The 18,598-nt window shown below is 49.2% G+C and overlaps 1 protein-coding gene across 2 annotated transcripts in view; it reads right to left on the minus strand.

Moving 5' to 3' along the window:
- The window catches only part of ALPK3 (alpha kinase 3), a 32,971-nt gene that overhangs the window by 6,060 nt on the left and 8,313 nt on the right, over nucleotides 1-18,598 (minus strand). Inside the window, exons 2-6 of one of the 2 annotated variants that reach the window (XM_041469378.1) lie at nucleotides 16,996-17,034; nucleotides 13,708-13,829; nucleotides 7,066-7,183; nucleotides 4,999-6,016; nucleotides 83-1,922 (exon numbers count right to left, since the gene is read on the minus strand). In XM_041469378.1, coding sequence (XP_041325312.1) covers nucleotides 83-1,922; nucleotides 4,999-6,016; nucleotides 7,066-7,183; nucleotides 13,708-13,829; nucleotides 16,996-17,034 — 3,137 coding nt within the window. The remainder of the gene's footprint in view (nucleotides 1-82; nucleotides 1,923-4,998; nucleotides 6,017-7,065; nucleotides 7,184-13,707; nucleotides 13,830-16,995; nucleotides 17,035-18,598) is intronic. The other variant, XM_041469379.1, reaches the window with a different exon arrangement.

Below are 18,598 nucleotides of genomic sequence, written 5' to 3' on the forward strand. Positions count from 1 at the left end.
CATGTGGCCGCAGCTGACTATTACTGGCTCCCTTTGTAGGCAACAAGGGAACGAGCTTCATGGGGATTCTCTCTTCCCTCACCTTTAAATGGGTTATTTGTACTCTGGGACTCTGCTGGCTGTGCTTCTGGCTTAGCATCTCCAGGGACCTCTTTGTCACCACCAGTGTCACCTGCAGGCTCCTCATACAGCTTAGGAACCTCCAACGTGGCCATCTTCCTCGTGAGGGTTGGAGAGCACTGATCTGAGGGAGAGGATGGAGCTGGGGCAGGAGAATGCAAGAGGGATGCATTCTTCCTGGACTGCCGTGGTGAAACAGTCGGACTTCTTGTGTGCCCCAGGCTCTCTGGGGTTGCCTCCTCTTCCACCCCCACCTGTTTGGGTTTTGGCAGGTATATTTTGCGCCGGGCCCCCAGAGCGAGCTCTTCTGGTGTGGCACAAGGTAACACTGCCAGAGGGTCAGCAGGGCCCTCTTCAGAGCTCACTGGAGGCAAATCAGAAAGATGAGGAGCCACTCCTGCTGTGGGCATGCTGCCCACCACGATGGAGGGTACTGAGAGCGGGGGCGGGCCCTCGGCCTCAGGAGCCCCCCAGGTGCGTCTCTTTGGTGGCACAGGCCTGCAAGCCAGCATCTCCTGGCTGGTAACAAATTCCTCATTAATCATTCCTGTGATCCGTCTGGACGTCCTGGGGGTCAGAGGCAAGTTCTCTGCTGTCTGGAAGAGCTGGTTGTTTTGTACTTTTTCCAAAACTTTCCTTGAGGTGCGAGGGCTAAGGCCAGCAATGCCTATCTCTGGGATCATGCCTTCCCCTGCATTTGGCTGCTCCTTGTCCCCAGAGTCAGTGTCCCCCTTTGTAGCATCCTTACTGCTATCTGACATTTTTAGAAGTAGCAGGAGGTAGTTCTTTAAGGAGGAAACCAGGTTTTTGTGCTGCATTTTCTCCTCCACAGACATCTCCTGAGATCTCTCAGAGCCAGGCAGGACCAGCGGTACCTGTGGCTGAACCTCAGCAACTCCTTCCCAAGTCCCTGAAGATGCTGCTGGTTCCTGGCATGGAGCTGTGGCTGTCAGGAGTCCTCCCTCCTTCCCTTGAGGTCCCATGGGCACTGGCTTGGCATTCTGCTCTGAAGTGATGGGTGAAAACGCCTCTCGTGGGGCAGATCCATCTGTCGTTGTGATTTCTGTTCCTCCTCTCGCAGGATGCAGCAGCTGGGCTCCAGATGGGACCTCTCCTGTGGTGGCCTCCATCCCTGGACTTCTATTAGATGCCAGCAGTGCCTCCTGAGCCACTGATGGCCTCACTGCAGAAGCAGGAAGCGGCTCTTCCTTGGCAAGAGGAACTGAAGCAGGAGCTGCCATTTCATTCTGGGTGTTCTGATGGCCCAAAGGTGTCCCTCCTGCCTCCCTGTGCACAGCCCCAAGACACGGCTCTGCTGCATCACTCCCTCCTGTCCTCACACCAGGATGGCTCCCAGACAATTCTGCTCCTGCCTCTTTGCTCTTCCCATCCTTGACTGTCTGACATGGGATTTGTTCAAGAGGAGTGTTTGCTCCAGGTTCTGGAGGAGTCAAATTTTTTAGCAATGACTCTTCCCCACCTTGGCTTTTGTTCTCTTGATTTAACAGTCCTTGCTGAATCTCTCTGTCCTCAAGAGCATGGGAATGTCTTTCTGCCTGTTTCCTGGGGGGTGGGTGCTCCTTGCCAGACTGTACATGGTCTGGAGAACGTGCTGGTGGCTTTGGTGGCTCCTGAGGCCTAAATCGAGGATTTGTCCTTTTCACAGCTCCCCTGGTTTCCTGGCAAACAGGCACCTCTTTTCTGACCTCCTCTGTCTTACTGGCTTGATGACTGGTCTCTTTGGTTGGACTGGACACTGGATGATTTAGGTCATCCGGAGACTGTCCAACTCTTGCTGCAACCTAGTTAAAAAAAAAAATAAGAAGGAAATTAGCATTATGTTACTGCCTGGGTCTGTGCAGTCATACTTGTGGGCCACCTGTACCACACGGCACTGCCCAACTTCGTGAATCATGGGAATTTCCCTGATACCAGCGTTACTCTGTCATCCAGGGTCTTCTGGTTTCACCATCATCCCACAGGAGTGGGTCCCACCTGTCAGGCTGTACAAAATGTTTCTTCTTTTAATCAGCTCCAGCCCTTCTGCCTTTCAGCACCCTCGCTGTGCACAGAGGCAAGAGATCTGCCTTTCTAAATCATTCAGTGGCTTTTAATCCAATCTCCTCTGACTCCATGACTTCCCAAAGAGTGAAACTTTCCCATTTTTACCAGCCACTGCTGACACCTTGCATAATTCCCTTGATGTTTCTAAAGACTGAGTGCTCCCCTATCTGCACTGTGAGATGGGGCAGTTGGCATGTCACACTCTATCAGGATAAGACTGCCTAAATGATTTATTGCGAAACCATACACCCTGACGTTATCAGCACTATTCAACCATTCTGTTTCTCTGACGTTTGGGAAGCTCAAATGTTTCCGACCACAGCTGCACCCAGCAGACGTGTCAGCGAGCTGCCTACTGTGATGGCAAGCTTTATCCTGAGGAGAACTGCCCAAATCCTCCAGCCAAGGAGCACGGGCTATTTTTGTAGGGGAGGCAGTGATACCATGGTACACACTCTGCCAGGCTGATGCTCTGTGAGCATCACCAGGACAATGGCACAGGGACATGGCATGCACACAACAGGTCCCCCTTCCACCCTCGAGGAGCTGCTTCTAAGGATTTTCTCTTGAGGTTTCTGACTTGAGCATTAAGCCCTGCAAAATGAACGCCATGGGAAAGGACCTCTATTTTGTGCTGCTTTTGCTTCATTTGGCAGCTTGGGGAAAGGAGGAAAGGTAGCACCATTCTCTCTGCAAGCCCTTTCCCAAGCAAATAAATAGAATGGTTTGTGTTGGATGGGACCTTAAAGCCCATCTCATTCCAATCCCTGCCATGAGCAGGACAACTTCCACTGGACCAGGTTGCTCCAAGACCCATCCAACCTGGCCTGGAACACTTCCAGGGATGGGGAAGCCACAGCTGCTCTAGGCACCCAGTGCCAGGGCCCCAAAACCCTCTCAGCCAAGAATTTCTTCTCCATATCCCATCTGACCCTGCCCTCTGACAGTGGAAAGCTATTCCTCCTTGTCCTTTACTCCATGCCCTTTTTTGAAGTCCTTCTCTAATTGTTACAGCAACATGAGTATTGAAGGGCTGGGCTGGGGGAAGCATCATTAGAGGCCGTTCCTACCCATACAATTCAAGAAATATAATCAAATCATCAGTTTTAAATTTAGCCAAGAGTGATTACCATGCAAAGCTAGTTTCTTCTCTGCTCTTGTAGAGGACGATGTTCAGAGCCTGGCTACAATCTGGCATTTTGCTACAGATAAATCCAGCTCAGAAGAGAAGTCCTGAGCACAAGGCCCTGCTATGTCTCAAGGCTCACCCAAGACCTTTCTTGTTTTAAAAGAAAGAATTAAAAAAAAACCCCAAAAACAAGTAAACCCTGTCCTGGGGGGTGAAAATATCTTGAAACATGCCTGGAATCCACCTTAAAGCTTTAAACCAGCTTATTTGCTCTCATGAAAGCATGAAAGCATGACGACAGCAGCACCAACCAGCTGAAGCATTCAAATTCAAATCAGAAGCATTCCTTTTTGTCTCCTCAAAGGCACACCAGCTGACAAGTCACAGGTTTTCCTCTGTGAGTGGGGCTTTTAAAGAGAAAAAAACCTTGATGCACGTCAAAGGCTCAGGGATGACAGCCCACGTCAAAGGCTCAGGGATGACAGCCCAAGTCTGCTGCACACCAGCATTTTTCCATCGTTTTTGAGAGTGAGAGGTGTTAAAATGAGCACAGAGGAGAGAAACAAATGGCTTTGCCATGGGCTGGCCTGAACAGCAATAATTTCTGCAGCAGTATGTGATACTGGTGGGTCAGGTTGAAGATGAGTTCACAGCACTGTGCAGCAGCAAGGCCAGAAACCAGGTGTGTACTGCATAACACAGCAAGTTCTGACCAGCAAAGCTGCACCCACCAATGGCTAACGAAATTTAAGAGAGGAAGAAAAGATTTTTTTTTCCACTGGAGCACCCATCAGTCCCTTATGCATTGTGCATTTTTCCACATTCTGAAATATGTGCATTACCTACCAAATGAGGGGTGCTGCACCCAGAGCCTTGTCTTTGCTGAGAGTGTGCACCTACCACAGCCCAAACTCCAAATCCTGACAGCACCTGCAAACTGGACTCAGAGAATCCTTTATGATAGGAGTCATTAAAGAAAAATGGGGGGAAAATAGTACGGTAGCTTCCAGTCTAATATTTTCATGGCAAATACTCCAGGTTAAGTGACAAAAATAGCAGCTGACTAAGAGATGCTCTGAGGGTCAGAAGCAGGTGCTGTGCCCTAGCACTTCTTCACCACCACAACGAGTCTCCCAAGAGAGTTTTTCCAACAGGGATGGGTGAAAAAAATAGTCCAGACCTACTGTATACACGTTGCATGGTAAACAAAACTCAAGGCCCTGAGGGTGCAGCTCACACGGTACCTCATCTGCATGGGGGGCTCCTTAAGGAAAGCTCCCTTGTTAAACTGAACAGATGCCATCACAAGGCACCCACTCCCAGCTATAAATACCCATTCAGTGCTCCCTGCCGACCTGATCTGAAAACATTCCGCATGAGGTCAGCCTGCTGATTAAACCGGAGAGCCCCAGGCCACCGGGACCAGCTGCTCGAATGGCCCCGACTTACATCTCTCACCACCTCAGCTGACATTTGCTTGGAGATGGGGTGGAAGCTCTGCTGTCTGGGCTCACAAAATCCAAAAAGCCCTTCTAGGTGCTTTCACCAGTGGAGACCTGCAGAGCCTCAGCAGCAGATCCCGTGGTGTACACGCAGCCTCCCAGGCCCAGAGCCACAACACAAAGGCACAGCACAGATATTTTCTTGTTGCCACCCCTGCGCTGGCTGTTGTCTCTCCTAGTTACCTCTTTGTTTCCCTCCAGCTTCTGTTCTTGCTGCTGGCCTCTCTGGCCCTCGGACAGCACCGGTCCTGCCTCCAACACCTCAGAGGCCAGTGGAGCATCCTCCGTCTGTCTGCTGGTTGCCACAGGCTGCAGGGCAGCCTGACTCCCGGCCTCATCCTTGGCTCCCACCACCTCCTTCCCTGCCGTTGGTTTCACCTGCTTATCAAAATACATGTCCTTTAAAGAGAAGTACATGTCATCATTAGGTTTAACGTCCTGTTTCACAGCTTTCCCAGGCTCTTTGAGTTTTGGACTGGTTTCCACTTCTTGATCGCTTGCTGCTCGCAAACGTGCATTCCTGCGTAAGGGGACAGGAGGAGCAAACCTGGGATTTGAAGACTGATTGGCCCTGTCTCTCCCACTTTCTTCTCGCTTAGAAACCTCCTGTTTTGGTGCTGAAGGAGCCTCCACCTTCTTTTTCTTTTTAGCTGCAGAGTCTTTTGCCCCTGGCTTGGTCGCCAAATCCTCCACTGTCTCATAGATGTACGTGAGAAAGTTCCCGTTCTCCTCCCCATTTTCCAAAGTGGCATCTCCATTGGTGGTCACCTCTGCTTTCAGAGGTGCCACCAGTTTGTTGGGGAAGCCTGGCACCGCACTGAGCGGCTGCTCCTTTGTCTCAGCAATATCCTTGTGTAACCTGGACTGAGAATCCGCAACGTGCACTTTTGCTGCATCTTCCTTCTCCCACGAACAGTCTCCTGACTGGAGATTCTGATCTCTAGCCAGCCTCCGCTTCCTCTGGAGCCGTTCAGGGCTCATTCCTTGCAACCTCTCCACTTCCACATTTTCTTTTCCTCGTTTCTTGCCCTGTTCAATTTCTTGCATCTTTTCTTCAGCCTTTCTCTTGATTTTGTCAAACCACTTCTGATGGATTTTGAACTCTGTCATGGTTCCCACTTCCAGCACACCGGAGCAGGACACGATGCCTTTGTTATTTCTAGCTGAGGCCTGGTAAATGCCTGCATCCTCTTCTCGACACCTGGAAATCAAAAGCTGTGTGTGAGACCTACCCATCTTCCTCAGGATGCCTGCTGGACACACAGGCATGCATGTTCTCCTACTTCTTGCTCCACAGAGTACAGAAGATGTGGCCTGTGAGGTGTCCACAGGACATCTGGAGGCCTTGGGCTGGCCTCCCACCCTGGCTCTGCCTCCTCTCCACACTAACAAGCAAGTTTTATGGTAAATTTGTTCTAGCTCCGCCCTGGGCTGTAACTCTGGTATGAGGGCTGTGATAGAGGAGGAACAGGCAGCACCAGGCTTCCCAACTGTTCTTGGTCAGAGTCCTTTGCAGGATCTTTTCCTCTCAGCTCTACACAGCCCACAAGGCATTCCTGTTCCTCCTCTACCCTACCATATTACCAAAGTCTTCCCACCCCGTGTCACAGGCACCAGCACAGGCACCTGCCTGCACCCCTGTTGTCACCCCTTGAGGACACCTGACCCACAGAGATCCCTGCTGCTGGAAGAGGTGAGCCAGCCTCTGATGGACACCTGGAGCACAGCTGGGGAAGCAGAAAAGCTCAGGCTAGAAGCACAAGGATGGCAGGACTATCAGCAACACTGATATTCTGCATTTCCAGTCAGTGCCACACCTGTCTGACATCCCAAATCCAGGACTCAAGGTGTGACAGGACTGTGCCTGCTGGAGACAAGGTGTGCCTGGCTCTCCAGAAACTTGATTCCCTGGACCATCATCTTAGAGGCAGACAGTGCTTTCCCCTTGCTCACTTTTGTCATCCCTAATGCTCAGCACTGGAAGACTCCAGAGACAGGGATTTCTTCTTCCCTTCCTCTTGCTTCCAGCATGGCAGCTATCCTTGGATGCAGTAATGGATCTCATACTGGTGTGACTGGGGAGCCACAGCTGGAGGGGAAAGGCCAGCTGTGAACTCACAGTGGGGAGCAGAAGGGGCCAGCCTTCTGGCCAGGTGGGGGGCTATCACTGTTGACAGCTTATCCAGTCACTGAGAACACACTCAGAGCTCCCATTACCAAACCCAGCCACTCTCCAGCTCCTTTACTCACTTGTAGAGCTGCAGGGTGTGGTGGTTTCCATGACGGAATATCTCATACTTGGGTAAGCCACAATAGCGATCCATCTCCTCATCATCCTTGTACCACGTCACCTCGGGCTGTGGATACCCTGGGGAGGACATGGAAGGAACATCAGAGAGTGAAACATTCCACACAGAAGCACAGACAGCATGGTATCAGCAGCAGCACACCAGGACAGATGCTATTCTGGGCTCACTACATTCCTAAATGGCACAACAGAAACAGTGGAAACTTAATGGGCTTATCTCAGACTTTTATCACTCCTAGGAATAGGGCTATTTTTGAGAAAAAAATCCCAGCACTTCATTCCTGCATGGAGGGGAGTGGATCACACACTCGTCTCCTGTAACACTGGCTGGGAGAAGGTGAGCATGCCGTCACTTTTATGTGAAGAGGGATGTTTTGATGAGACCAAGGCTATGGTTGGAGAACAGGCGTTCGCCCCTCCATGGAGCTCTCAGCATTTTGCACAGTGTCACAGCCTGTAAGCTGATCCGAAACTTTCCACTGAACAGAAACAACCTTGATTGCATCACAGTCAGCTCAGTGTCCTACAAATGTCACTTGACAACAGATGTCACCTGCCTTTTCAGTAGAATGACATCATGATGTGTGTGACTGGCTGGCTGGCAGGCTGGGCACACAGCCACGTTCTCCACCACTTGCAGAGGTGTTGGATCAGCATGTGAGTCCCATATGGACCAGTGCTAGCCACAGTCTTCACTGCTCACTGACAGCAGCTCTAGTTCAGACTAAGTGCAGTTTTCACGCAAAGACTGCTCAGCCCAGCAGCCAGCAGGGGTTCCTGCACTTCACTCAGGGCTCACCACCCAGCCAAGCTGACCCCCAGACATGGGATGAAAATGTTAATGATCACATCATGCCTTGGCTATAGGCTGTAGCTGATTGCTCAGGAGTTTCTCTGTTGCAAATGTCCCTGCAGGTTTTCTGTGGGGCCAAAGGAAGGAGTCCAGCTCTCTCCTCAACTCCACCAGACCCCAAGCATCACCCACAGCACCCCAAAATGTGGCAAGGGTCAGCTCCCATGAACATCCCCGGCATGGGGCTGATGAAGGCTTTCCAGGAATATCCAAAGGGTCCCAACCCATGAGAAAGCAGGGACAAGGTGCTCTCTGGATACCAAGCCACAGGTTTCAAGGCTAACCAGGACTTCAGCTGTCCTCCTTGCACCAGCCAAAGATGCTGTCAGCCCATAGTAATGCCTGAGCCCAGCTTACTCCTGCTCTCATGAAGGTCCCAGAGCAGGACTGAGAGTCCAGAAGCAGAGACTCATCAGCAGGAATTCACCCAGGCTTTGGTCAATCCAATATGCCTTTGCCCAGAACAGCAGCATATGCCAAATCTCCTCTTGTACTGCTTTGGCTTCCCCGTCCCCACCCTTTGTCTGTGGTAGCTCCTCTGGCTCCTTGAGGGATTTAGTCCACTGGGACCAGACAGGGCTGGGAGATGAGTCTCAGCAGCTTTTCTTTCCTGGTCTTCTCTATGAGAAGCATCGACCCCCATAGCCCAGACACCTCACAGACTGGATTTTACCCTATTGTTCCTTCTTCTCTAAGGTCTCTTGCTATTCACTGCCCCAGCATCCCTTCAGTCTGTATATCACCCACATGCTTTGCTGCCTCAATCCCCTCTCACTGCTGCCATCAGCAGCTTTGGCTTTCTGTTAGGTAGTGCCTCATTTCTCCTCTTCTACAGGAAGCCAAGCCATGACTTTCTCCCAACACCCTTCCTGCAAGGCTCTCTGTCCTCCCCCTCTGCCCCACTCTTGTCACAGACCGTTCCTTGCTGCTTCCCTGACCCCCCAAACCAGTTTCTAGAGACATGCAAAGTCCTCAGGTGCTTGTGACTGAAGAAAATGAGCCCTGAACTGGGAACTGGAGAAAGCCATGAGAGCCTTCCAGTGATGGGATCATCAGGGATTGACACTGCTGCTTACATTTTTCATAAAATAATAAATATTGGCAGCAGGAGCCTGGGCTGAATGAGCCTGTGGCGAGTTCTTTCTGCTCCAGAGATGACCAAAACAATTTCCATACACAAGCTCATACTGTGCCCAGACAATCCAACCCTTCCCAAGGGCTGTTCTGCAAGCAAGATCTTCAGAAGGCCCCCACAGTCCATCTTGCAGGGAGCTGGCAGGTAGATTTTCCTGACACCCTAAGAAACAGCAATCACAGCCCTTCATTCTGGGAACTGCCAGCAGATAGTTTCTGAGAAGCTCTGTGATGTTCTGTCCCTCCCCTCCCCGCCGTGGCCTCCACAGCTGATTTCCATTCCCAGCTGACATCTGCCGGAAAGAGCTGCCATTTCCATAGTTATGCAGCGTCTCGAGGAAAGGCTTTTCCTCCTGCTGAGCTTAAACTCCCTCTGACTTGCAGCACTTGTGTCCTTGAGCTGCCTGTTCCCTCTGAGGAGCTATGGCCATGAGAGCCCAGCGCCAGGACCAGCTCACACTGCACGGTGTCGCCTGCAGCCCAAGAGAGCTGCAGGCAAGTTCTGGCTGGAATTCCAGTCTGCAGGCAGGCGGATGCTGAAAGGCTTCCCACCTCCCACGCAGGTACAGTGGCCCCAGCTGCCTGTCCAAATATCATCCATCCCTTCCCAGGGGCTGTAATCAGAGCCAAGATGGAAAGATGCCTGGGCAGGGATGAGTCTCCCTGGCACAGGGAGGGGAGCTGCTGCTGATGCTGCTGACATCCATCTTTGGGTTGCTGAGTGAATAAATTCCCCCACTCCAGGGTGGGGGGGAAGAGGAGTCAGGCATCATTTGCAGTAAGGCACATCCCCTGCAGGCACAGCATCCACAGCTTGCCCAGTGGGATGAGGTGGAACTGAGGGTTCCATCCGTGGGCATTGCCAGGCTGCAGGCACCAGATGCTCACCCTTAGCATGAGACACCCTGACACAGTCATTGATCCACACTCATCCTTCCCAAACCTGCCCCTGCTGCAGCCCCCCGTGCAGCTGGTGCCCAGGGATTTGGGGCAGCTGTGCTCCTGCAGCCCCCAGGCAGAGCCCCAAAGCTGCAGACAGAGTGGGGCTGGGTGCTCCTGGAAGAGCAGGCAGCCTCTCCACATCTTCAGCATGTGTGTCTGCCAGCAGCACTGCTCCAGCGGGATGGCCAGCCACCACAGCATCCTGGAGACTTTTCAGAGCAAGGATATTATTTTCATGGAGATTGCCAGGTTTAGATCAAACATTCTTTTTCTGAAAACTGTCGAAATCTGAGAAGTCTTCAAAGCTTAGTGACTGTAACCAAAACAGTTCTTAAAATATCTATCCAAAACAGTTCTGAATATATCTATCCAAAATCACCCAGAGAAACTCTGTTTCAAGTTGCTTTCTATTTTTTTTTAAACTATTTTTTTGGGAATGGTGGGGGAGTTAGTCTTCTGAAACTTGGGAAGGTGCTAAGAGTTTAGAACCATTAAACAATATCCACAGTTTCTGCTCTACACAAGCTACACAGAGCAGGGGCTTCAACAGTCTTGGGAATACAATTTCTGGTAAAATGTTACCCTTCCTGGCTTCATGGATTTAAACCCCTCCAGCACACAAGGACAAGGAAGCTTCTAGCAATGCTGACAGAAGGGATGGATACTAAGATCAGTAGCTCCCCATGCCACTGTGAGGAGTGCTCATTCACCATCCTTCCCTTGTCCTCGGCCCCAAAGCCAAACCTCCTCATCTCTCAGCAGCCTACTCTGCTCTTGTAGTCACTATCCCATCCGCAAACCCCTCTCACAGCCCCTGCATGTCTCCAGACATTTTTCATCCAAGAATTTTAGTCTCATCCTTCAAACACTTCCCTCAGGGAGCCACCACAAATGCAGCAAGTGGAACTCCTTTAACCTGATTAAAAACCACATCCATAACGTGACTGTCTACTCACCCTACCCCAACTCTCTTCCCTCTCCCCTCTGTACTCTGCAATAAAACCATGGAGGCAGTGATAGGATCAAGCTCCTGAGACGATGATTTGTGAAGGCAGATCAGAGGGGTTGAACCTGGCTAAGGAGGGCTGAAATGGCACTGAAGAGGCAGCTGTACAACAGTGGGCCGGTGCTGACATACAATGGTCTTGGCTAGATCCAGCCATCACCTGTCCTGGCTGGACTCATTCCCTAACAAGCAGCCAGAGACCTAGGCCTCTTCATCCAACTTCCCCCATTTCATCAGCTGACATCTCTCCTTCCCAGGCAATGCTACACAGAAGTGACTAAAAAGCTGGAAAATCCTTGTGGCAGCACCTCCATGAAGGGCCACTCTGAAGAGAGAAGCTCAATATCCACTCACTGCAAATGAGCTGTGATGACCCTTGAGACCCTGAAGTCCAGACAGAGCCACCAAGGAAAGCACTTGGTGCAGAGATGTGGGATGAAGCTGCACAGTAAATGGAAATGTTCTTGTTTTCTTTTTCACATCTCTTAGAGAACAAAGGATGAAACTAATTTTATCTGAAAAAAGAGAACATCTCATAACTGATGCAGGATCTGACCCAAAAAATCAAATCAGACATAGCAGGGACACCAGTAGCAGGCTGAACTAGGCATCAGGAGGAAAGGAAAGTTTGTGCCTTCATACACAGGAATCTGCCTCTGCCTGACCTGCTTTTTTTCCTGCCTCTATCACTCATCACACGCTGGAGATTGGTTCTTCAAACACTTGCATCATTTTGTGTTCCTAGGACAGGGCCAGCAAGTCCTAGTCCAAGTATTCCCAGATGTGGGACTAGCCTGCAACTCTCATTATTGGTCAAGAAGCAGCAAAAAAAAAAAAAAAAAAAAAAGATGCTATTGTAGGTCACACATCCATATTTGTGGCTTGACCGTCAAAACAGGAGCAGGTGACTGTCTGCCCTTTGCCTCCATCAAAGTGTCCCTGGAGTCCAGCCACAGTGCTGGGACTGAACTGGTTCCACTCTGGTCACTGGCCAGGAGTGTCACTGCCATTTCCTTGCTCCCAGCAACGCCTCCCAGTTGAACACAAACATCACGGCAGGGCAAGATACCTGAACTACCAACCAGACTCTGCAGCCAGAGTATGCTTTCCACCTCCTGCCCCTCTCTCCCAAAGAGATCCTGAGCTCCTAAAGCAGTCCACAGGACCACATACAGGAGATGCCCATCTGGCAAAGGTAATCCAAGGATGATTTTAAACACACTTCCATGAAAATTTCCAGGTGCATAGAGACATCCCCCAACTTAGTTTACCAAGCACCAAAATATCATGACATATGCTGAAAGAGACTCATTGACAATTTCCTACACTCAAGTAGGAAATGACGTTAGTACCAGGTCAAGTTTTCTGCCTGGTGCAACACAGCAGGAAGAGATGGAATTTGTTAGAAGGAACCATCAACCTCAAAGGTGCAGCTGGTGGAGATTTAAACCAGTGAGAGAAGCCAGGACTTTTACTCTGGATTTCCCAACACACTTAAACATTTTCTCACCTCTGACACTTGCAGAATGGCATGTTCCATGGTACTGCACAATATGTCAAGCTTTTGCTTTCAGAAAACTGGAATTGGGAAGAGGCCTGCTAATGACTCCCCAAATAAAGTGGTTTGGAGGCATCTCCTAGCAGCCCCCTTTGGCTCTAGAAGCAGCAAGAGGGGGTCCGCTGAAGTTAAGCCTCAATAAAATCAATACATCAGTTGTACCCCTGTAAGTTCAGAAGGTCAGCCTTCAGAACAAGGGAATCCATAAGGGAAAAGCCAAGAATTCATAGCTGGCAGTTCTCGGAAGGACTGAGACTGTGCTTCCTTATTTCCAGCCTGTTTCTAACAACAAACCAGATTTCCTTAGGAAAGCTTTGGTCCTTGTGCCTAAGAGGCTCACCGGATACACTCTCCTCCTTCCAGAACTTACAGACTTGTTTGTAAGTGTCTCTCACTGAGTAACCTCTTGGAGTAATTAATACTAGTGAGGTCAGGAAGGATCATGGAGTTGTTAAAAAGTACACAGAGAGAAGAGGTTTTACAGTCTCCATATTTAAAGAACAAAACCTCAGCTACTTGCCAATGTGCTGCCATGCCACAAGGCCTCAGCACCACCCCTCTTTTTTGGCCTCTCCCTCCTCCTCATCTTCTTGACTTAACCTCTTCCTGCCCAAGGGGACAGTTTAGCTCATTGGGCAGTGACCAGCTTTTCAGATGTTGACAGACACAGAAGTTCATCACTGATACAAATGTAGCTGTGCTCTAACCATCTACAGCCAGCAGTATTGGTTCCAGCAGGAGAGCCTTAGTCTTCAAAACTGCACATTCCTGAGTTATGGAGGCCAGGATTAGAGAAGCAGAGATTAGGACAATAAAACGTAGCTGGTCCAAGCAGTAACCAGCATATCCCATTTTCTGGTCTTTCGTTTGCCTTGTTTGACATGTTAGCTTATGCCTTTGCCTCTTTACACACTCAGGTGTTTCCCACCTCCCTTAAATTGAAGCTAAAATCACCATGCAATTGCTGAACTTCTTCTTGGCATTCTGACAGCAGTGGGCTTGTTATCCTTGTTATCACTTGCTGCAGAGTTTAACTGGCACAAGTCCAGCAGGTGAGGCAGGACCAGGTTATTCACTGAAGACACTGTTACCTGTCACTATGCACGTGAATTTAGCATCAGAGTCCTCGGACACAGCACGGGATTTGATAGTGGTTTCAAATAGTGGCTGTGTTTCCTCCGTCAGCTGAGAAATGATTGCGCAGAAGGTGCTCCTGGAAGATTCAAGAAGCATTTCTTAGAGATAAAAGCACCAGAAAAATCAAAGGGTCCACCTTGTGTCTCACCTCAGCAGCCTGTGTTCTCATTGTCCATGCCCTCTTCCCTCCCATCATCCCTACACTTGCTCACAAATCCAGCCCAGTGCCAGGGGATTGGACTGATTTCTCTCTCCTAAGATGACTGTCAATTTAAGGTGACATTTGGGAGCCATTCCCTTGTCTTAGCTCTTATAGCTATCTGGGCAATGAATGTTGACCCACTGGATGAATGAAGACCCATTTTAGCTCTTGATTATACCAAAACATCTCTTTGGCCAGCCAGCAAGCTTAGAGCTCCGCCTAACAAAGTCAATTCCGTTCTGAGCCATAAATGTTTCAAGAGTTGTTCTGTTCACTCAGATTTTCTTTTATTTGTGAAGAATTTGTGCCATTTAAGGCCAAGTGTGAATGGAACATGTCTCCTGAACACAGCAGCCCTCTTAGAATGAAAAACAGCTGCCAGCTGTGGGACAGCTCACTGAGGAAGACCTGAGTCTGGCTAGCAGCTTTCTGAACCCAGGAATTAGCTGGGAAGGAACTCCCTGTTTAACCTCTTAACCCCTTACTGCTGCAGGTAAGCACTCACACTCCCTACTCCAGTTCAGTCTCTGACCTCAAAGTTCATGCTGGGACACCCAAATAGCCAGAACTATCCTAACAGTGCAATCTGTAAAGCTCAAAAGCAGACCATGGATTCTCCAGGTGTTTCAGCACTGTTCAATGAATGCAATAAATTACCATATTCATCCAGCACTGCCAACCCTGCTGCAGCATCACTGAGAGAGATCCCAGAAAATCTGGGTTTTCTTAAATAAAGGGAAATTATTTAATTCCAAATTGGGTTTTCATTCAGATAATGCTGAGGCACTTGGAAGGGAAGAGCTTCTTATTTAATTTTTCCCTCTGCAATTAAAACTCTACATATTTACAACAGGAGAGGGGCCCCCAAGGTCTCAAGTGCAAAGACACTGAGAGAAACAGCTAATACTGCAAGAGCTGGCAGCTCTATTTATATAATTTTCAGCAGTGAAAGACATTCCTTAAACAAGTGATCAGCTTCCAGAAACATGCAAGGGGTGGAACAAATGCCCAAACCACTTCTGATACAGCTCTACCATGAGCAGAAGGGCTCAGAGTGTGTGGTGAGGGTTCCCTGAGGAGGACCCCAGCCCTACAAGCAGCCCCAGCTTGCAGGCTGGTGCTGCTGCCACTAATGCTCTACCTGCTAAGGAAGCAAACTGGGTCAGAACAAACCAAAAAACCCCATGTTTAGCATGACCCAGCAGGGGCAGGTGCACTGACAGGGACTAAGCACACATGGCTGCAGGTGTCAGGAGAGCTACAGCCACCGCAACTGCCTGTTTTATCTACCCTGGAAACTTACCTGGAGACTGCAATGTCATTATTTTCCCCCTGCCTTCCTGCAAGAATGGGTTTGTAAGAGATGCAGGGAGATGAATCCCTGAGTAACAACCTACTGGGACCTCACCCAGCTCCCAGGCACCTTGTGCTGGATAAGATTCAGGTCAGGGGAAGCTTGTTGCAAACCTGATTAATCTACTGAATGAAGGTTATAAGCATGGTCTGTATCCAAACACGTGTAGCATCGGATAAAAATAACAGATTCCACAGCTCAGACTCTTTTCTGTGGAAATCAATGGTTACTAGGACACTGGCCCCGGTAAGCAACTCTTCACTCAACTGTGGGGCCAGGAATGGGCTGTGGGAGTCAAAAGCCGTTTCAAACCAGAACAATCTTCCCAAATTCCAATTCCAGGAAAAAAATGCCCATTTCCACAGAGCAAGGCAAACAATCCAGTACAAGGCAGTTACTGGTAGGGTTTTGATGCTCCCTTCAATACAGATCTCCCTCTCCATACCAGTAAATGCCTTTCAGAGCCACAAAAAAGAATTTCCCAAGCATCAACCAACATTTCATACCCCAGCAGGAGGGCAACTGGATCAGCATCTTATGTGATGCACACACACACAGTGGCTCTTGGGACCCAGTTTAATCCCAGCACCATGCCACCAGCACCAGCAGGCAGCACCAGGAATAAGTCTGGTCCACTCAGTGCAAATCCCACAACCAGGTGAAATACATCCAGCAAAGGCTACTGAAAGGCTTTGGAGAGCAGCTGTGGTGGAAGCTGGGGGCTCCACAGGCTCGGCAGATGAAACAGGGACTTGCCCAATGACACTTGGCAGGAAGCCTGGAAGGTCTATTGAGTCTTTCAAAGAAACCATTGTGTTGGTCACAGCAGGATTTCAAGGCTCTGGCACTGTGAGGCTCTCAGCTGACTCACTCCAGCTGCAAGGAGGCTTGTCCAATTCAAACTGCTTTCTAAACCAGTAATTCAGAGTATTCGAGGAACTGGACACAAAGCACTAGCCACTTTTTCTTTGGGCCTTCCTGGAGCTGCATCTTTGGGGCAGAAAAAGCCCTGGATCCTAGAAGAGACCCCTTGCAATTCAGTAGCCTTTTCAATTAAAGAGGGATTTCCATACAAAACCCTGCTGGAAGAGGAGATTTGAGAAGTGTATTCCTCTTGTTATGATTTTCTTTTTCTGACTTTTTGGTTAGAAATCCCAGAGCTATAGAGATGTTCTGGAGAGGCCTTTCCCTCCATGGTTATTCTTCTACCTGCCACTCCAGCAAACGAGAAATGACAACTGATTTCCAAATGTGTTCTTTTGGCAAAGGCAAAGTACAGCTGTACATGTGCCTTTTGGGGCAAAGTCCAAGTGAATGAGGATCCTCACAACAATGGCAGGGGGAAGAAATTTTTTCTCTGGATGTCTCAGGGCAGTCACATCCAGTTTTTAATGTCTCTGTATGGAAGTCTCACTTTAATGTAAAGAAGTAGCTGAACACCCATCCTTTGGCTAAGAAAAAAGGAATATTTCTTGCACCTTAATACAGGAATTATGATGAACATTCACTTTTCTTTCTGCAGTTCAAGCAAGTATTAGAAATCAAATCATGCAGAATGAGGCTGTTAGATCACTTCAGGGCTCTTGACTGGTTAATTAATTAGTACCAAAGCATTACAGGTTAATGACGTGCAGACAGATTCAGAAAAGTGTTTGGTCAGAGCAGTTTAATGCAATGTAGTTTTACCTTCCTAAACTGGAGGGAGAGAATCTGCTGCTTGATAAGCTAAGCAAAAAACAGCATAAAAACCATTAGAGAGAGAAGCACGGAAAGGAGCTGAAATAAACAAACCGTTACAGAGACATATTAATGATGAGTCATTTTGCAGAGGTCAGAGTTCCTATTAAAAGAAGGTACAGCTGCCTTAGGCTGCCTGCCAGGACGAGCAAGCCACATTGTCAATTGAAATCAAAGGCTGTAAAAATGAAATGGTCGTTAACAGCAGAGAATCAGTGTCAGGACATTTATACAAGTAGGTTTCCAAGAAGCAGCACCTTGAGCCTTCCATGCACCATCTGCAGCATTGTGCTCAAAGCAGGCAACTCCACCACAGGAGACGTCCAGCCCAACTCTCTGCTGGCAAGCAGCTGGCCTGAGCTGGGTGCCCTCTGTGCTTCCAAGGACAGCTCCTGGGAGAAGCTGAAAACTCTCTGATCACATTGCTTTCCAGCTTGCCAATCAAATCACTGAGGTCTGGCAAAACATTAAAATAAAATAACAGAAGTAGACTTTACAAGAATCTACAGGTTTTGCTTTCTTTGTGGAAAGATGTAGGAGCCTTAACCAATTCAAGGAACAAAATCAAACACGCAGGTCCTGCACAAGACATCTTGATGAGCTACTTACCAGTGGTCACCAGCTCTCCCAAAGGAGTCTTCAGGGAATCATGTCCTACCAAAGGGCCACATTGCTGGACTGTGGCAGCAGCCCCTTGCAAGCTGTAGGAAACAACCTCTGTGCATTGACCTGCAGCAGCCAGGAACAGTTCCTCAAACCCTGACTCACTCACATGGCAATCAAAAGTCTAAAACTAACAGAGACAAGCTAGTAAGCAGCATGTAAGCTCAGTGATTTAATTGCACTGAGGTACATGTTACGCCTATGCAACAACCTCGCCATACTTGGAAATGACTGCAGTATGGACATCCCCTCTGGGATGTACCAGGCCAGACTGCCACACCCCTACATGCAGAGAGATCAAACCTTTCCAGCCTCTGTGAACCACCAAAGGTCAGTGCCCTAGGATGGTGCTGCAGAAGACAGCAGAAAGAACCACATGGAGGGCCACCTGCAGGTGCACCTCTTCAGGTCTCCTACCCAAATGTGTGAGTCCCAGTCCTGTGGAAACCAGAAGGACTCCAAGTCTTGCCCTCAAAATGACCACAGAGAGACCCTGAAAACTGGCCCTGCCAACTGTACATTACACCTGTGCAGGCAGAACCTCCACATGAACACTGGGAAAAAAAAGTAATTCAGCTTGAAATCCTGACACTTTACACAAATAATTGCATATTTCCTTTGAGAAGAAAAATCTGAAGGGCTCACTGACTCTTCTCCTTCAGGAGAGCAAAGACGGCAGAAGCTTTGGACTGTTGCTCAGGAGCAGCTTTAACCCAACAAACATGGGTGGCACTTGGCCTTTTGGCAGCAGCTTCACCCTCTCCACCCCCAGCCACACACTCCTGGTCCATTCCCAGTGCCAAGTGCTGGTCATGCAGCCAAAGGATGTGCAGGTTGGGCGTGATCCAGCTGGGGAAATCAAGTGCTCACAGCAGCAGGCTGAAGATCA

Source organism: Pyrgilauda ruficollis, unplaced genomic scaffold, assembly GCF_017590135.1.
Source record: "Pyrgilauda ruficollis isolate IOZ18807 unplaced genomic scaffold, ASM1759013v1 scaffold23, whole genome shotgun sequence".
Taxonomy (NCBI): domain Eukaryota; kingdom Metazoa; phylum Chordata; class Aves; order Passeriformes; family Passeridae; genus Pyrgilauda; species Pyrgilauda ruficollis.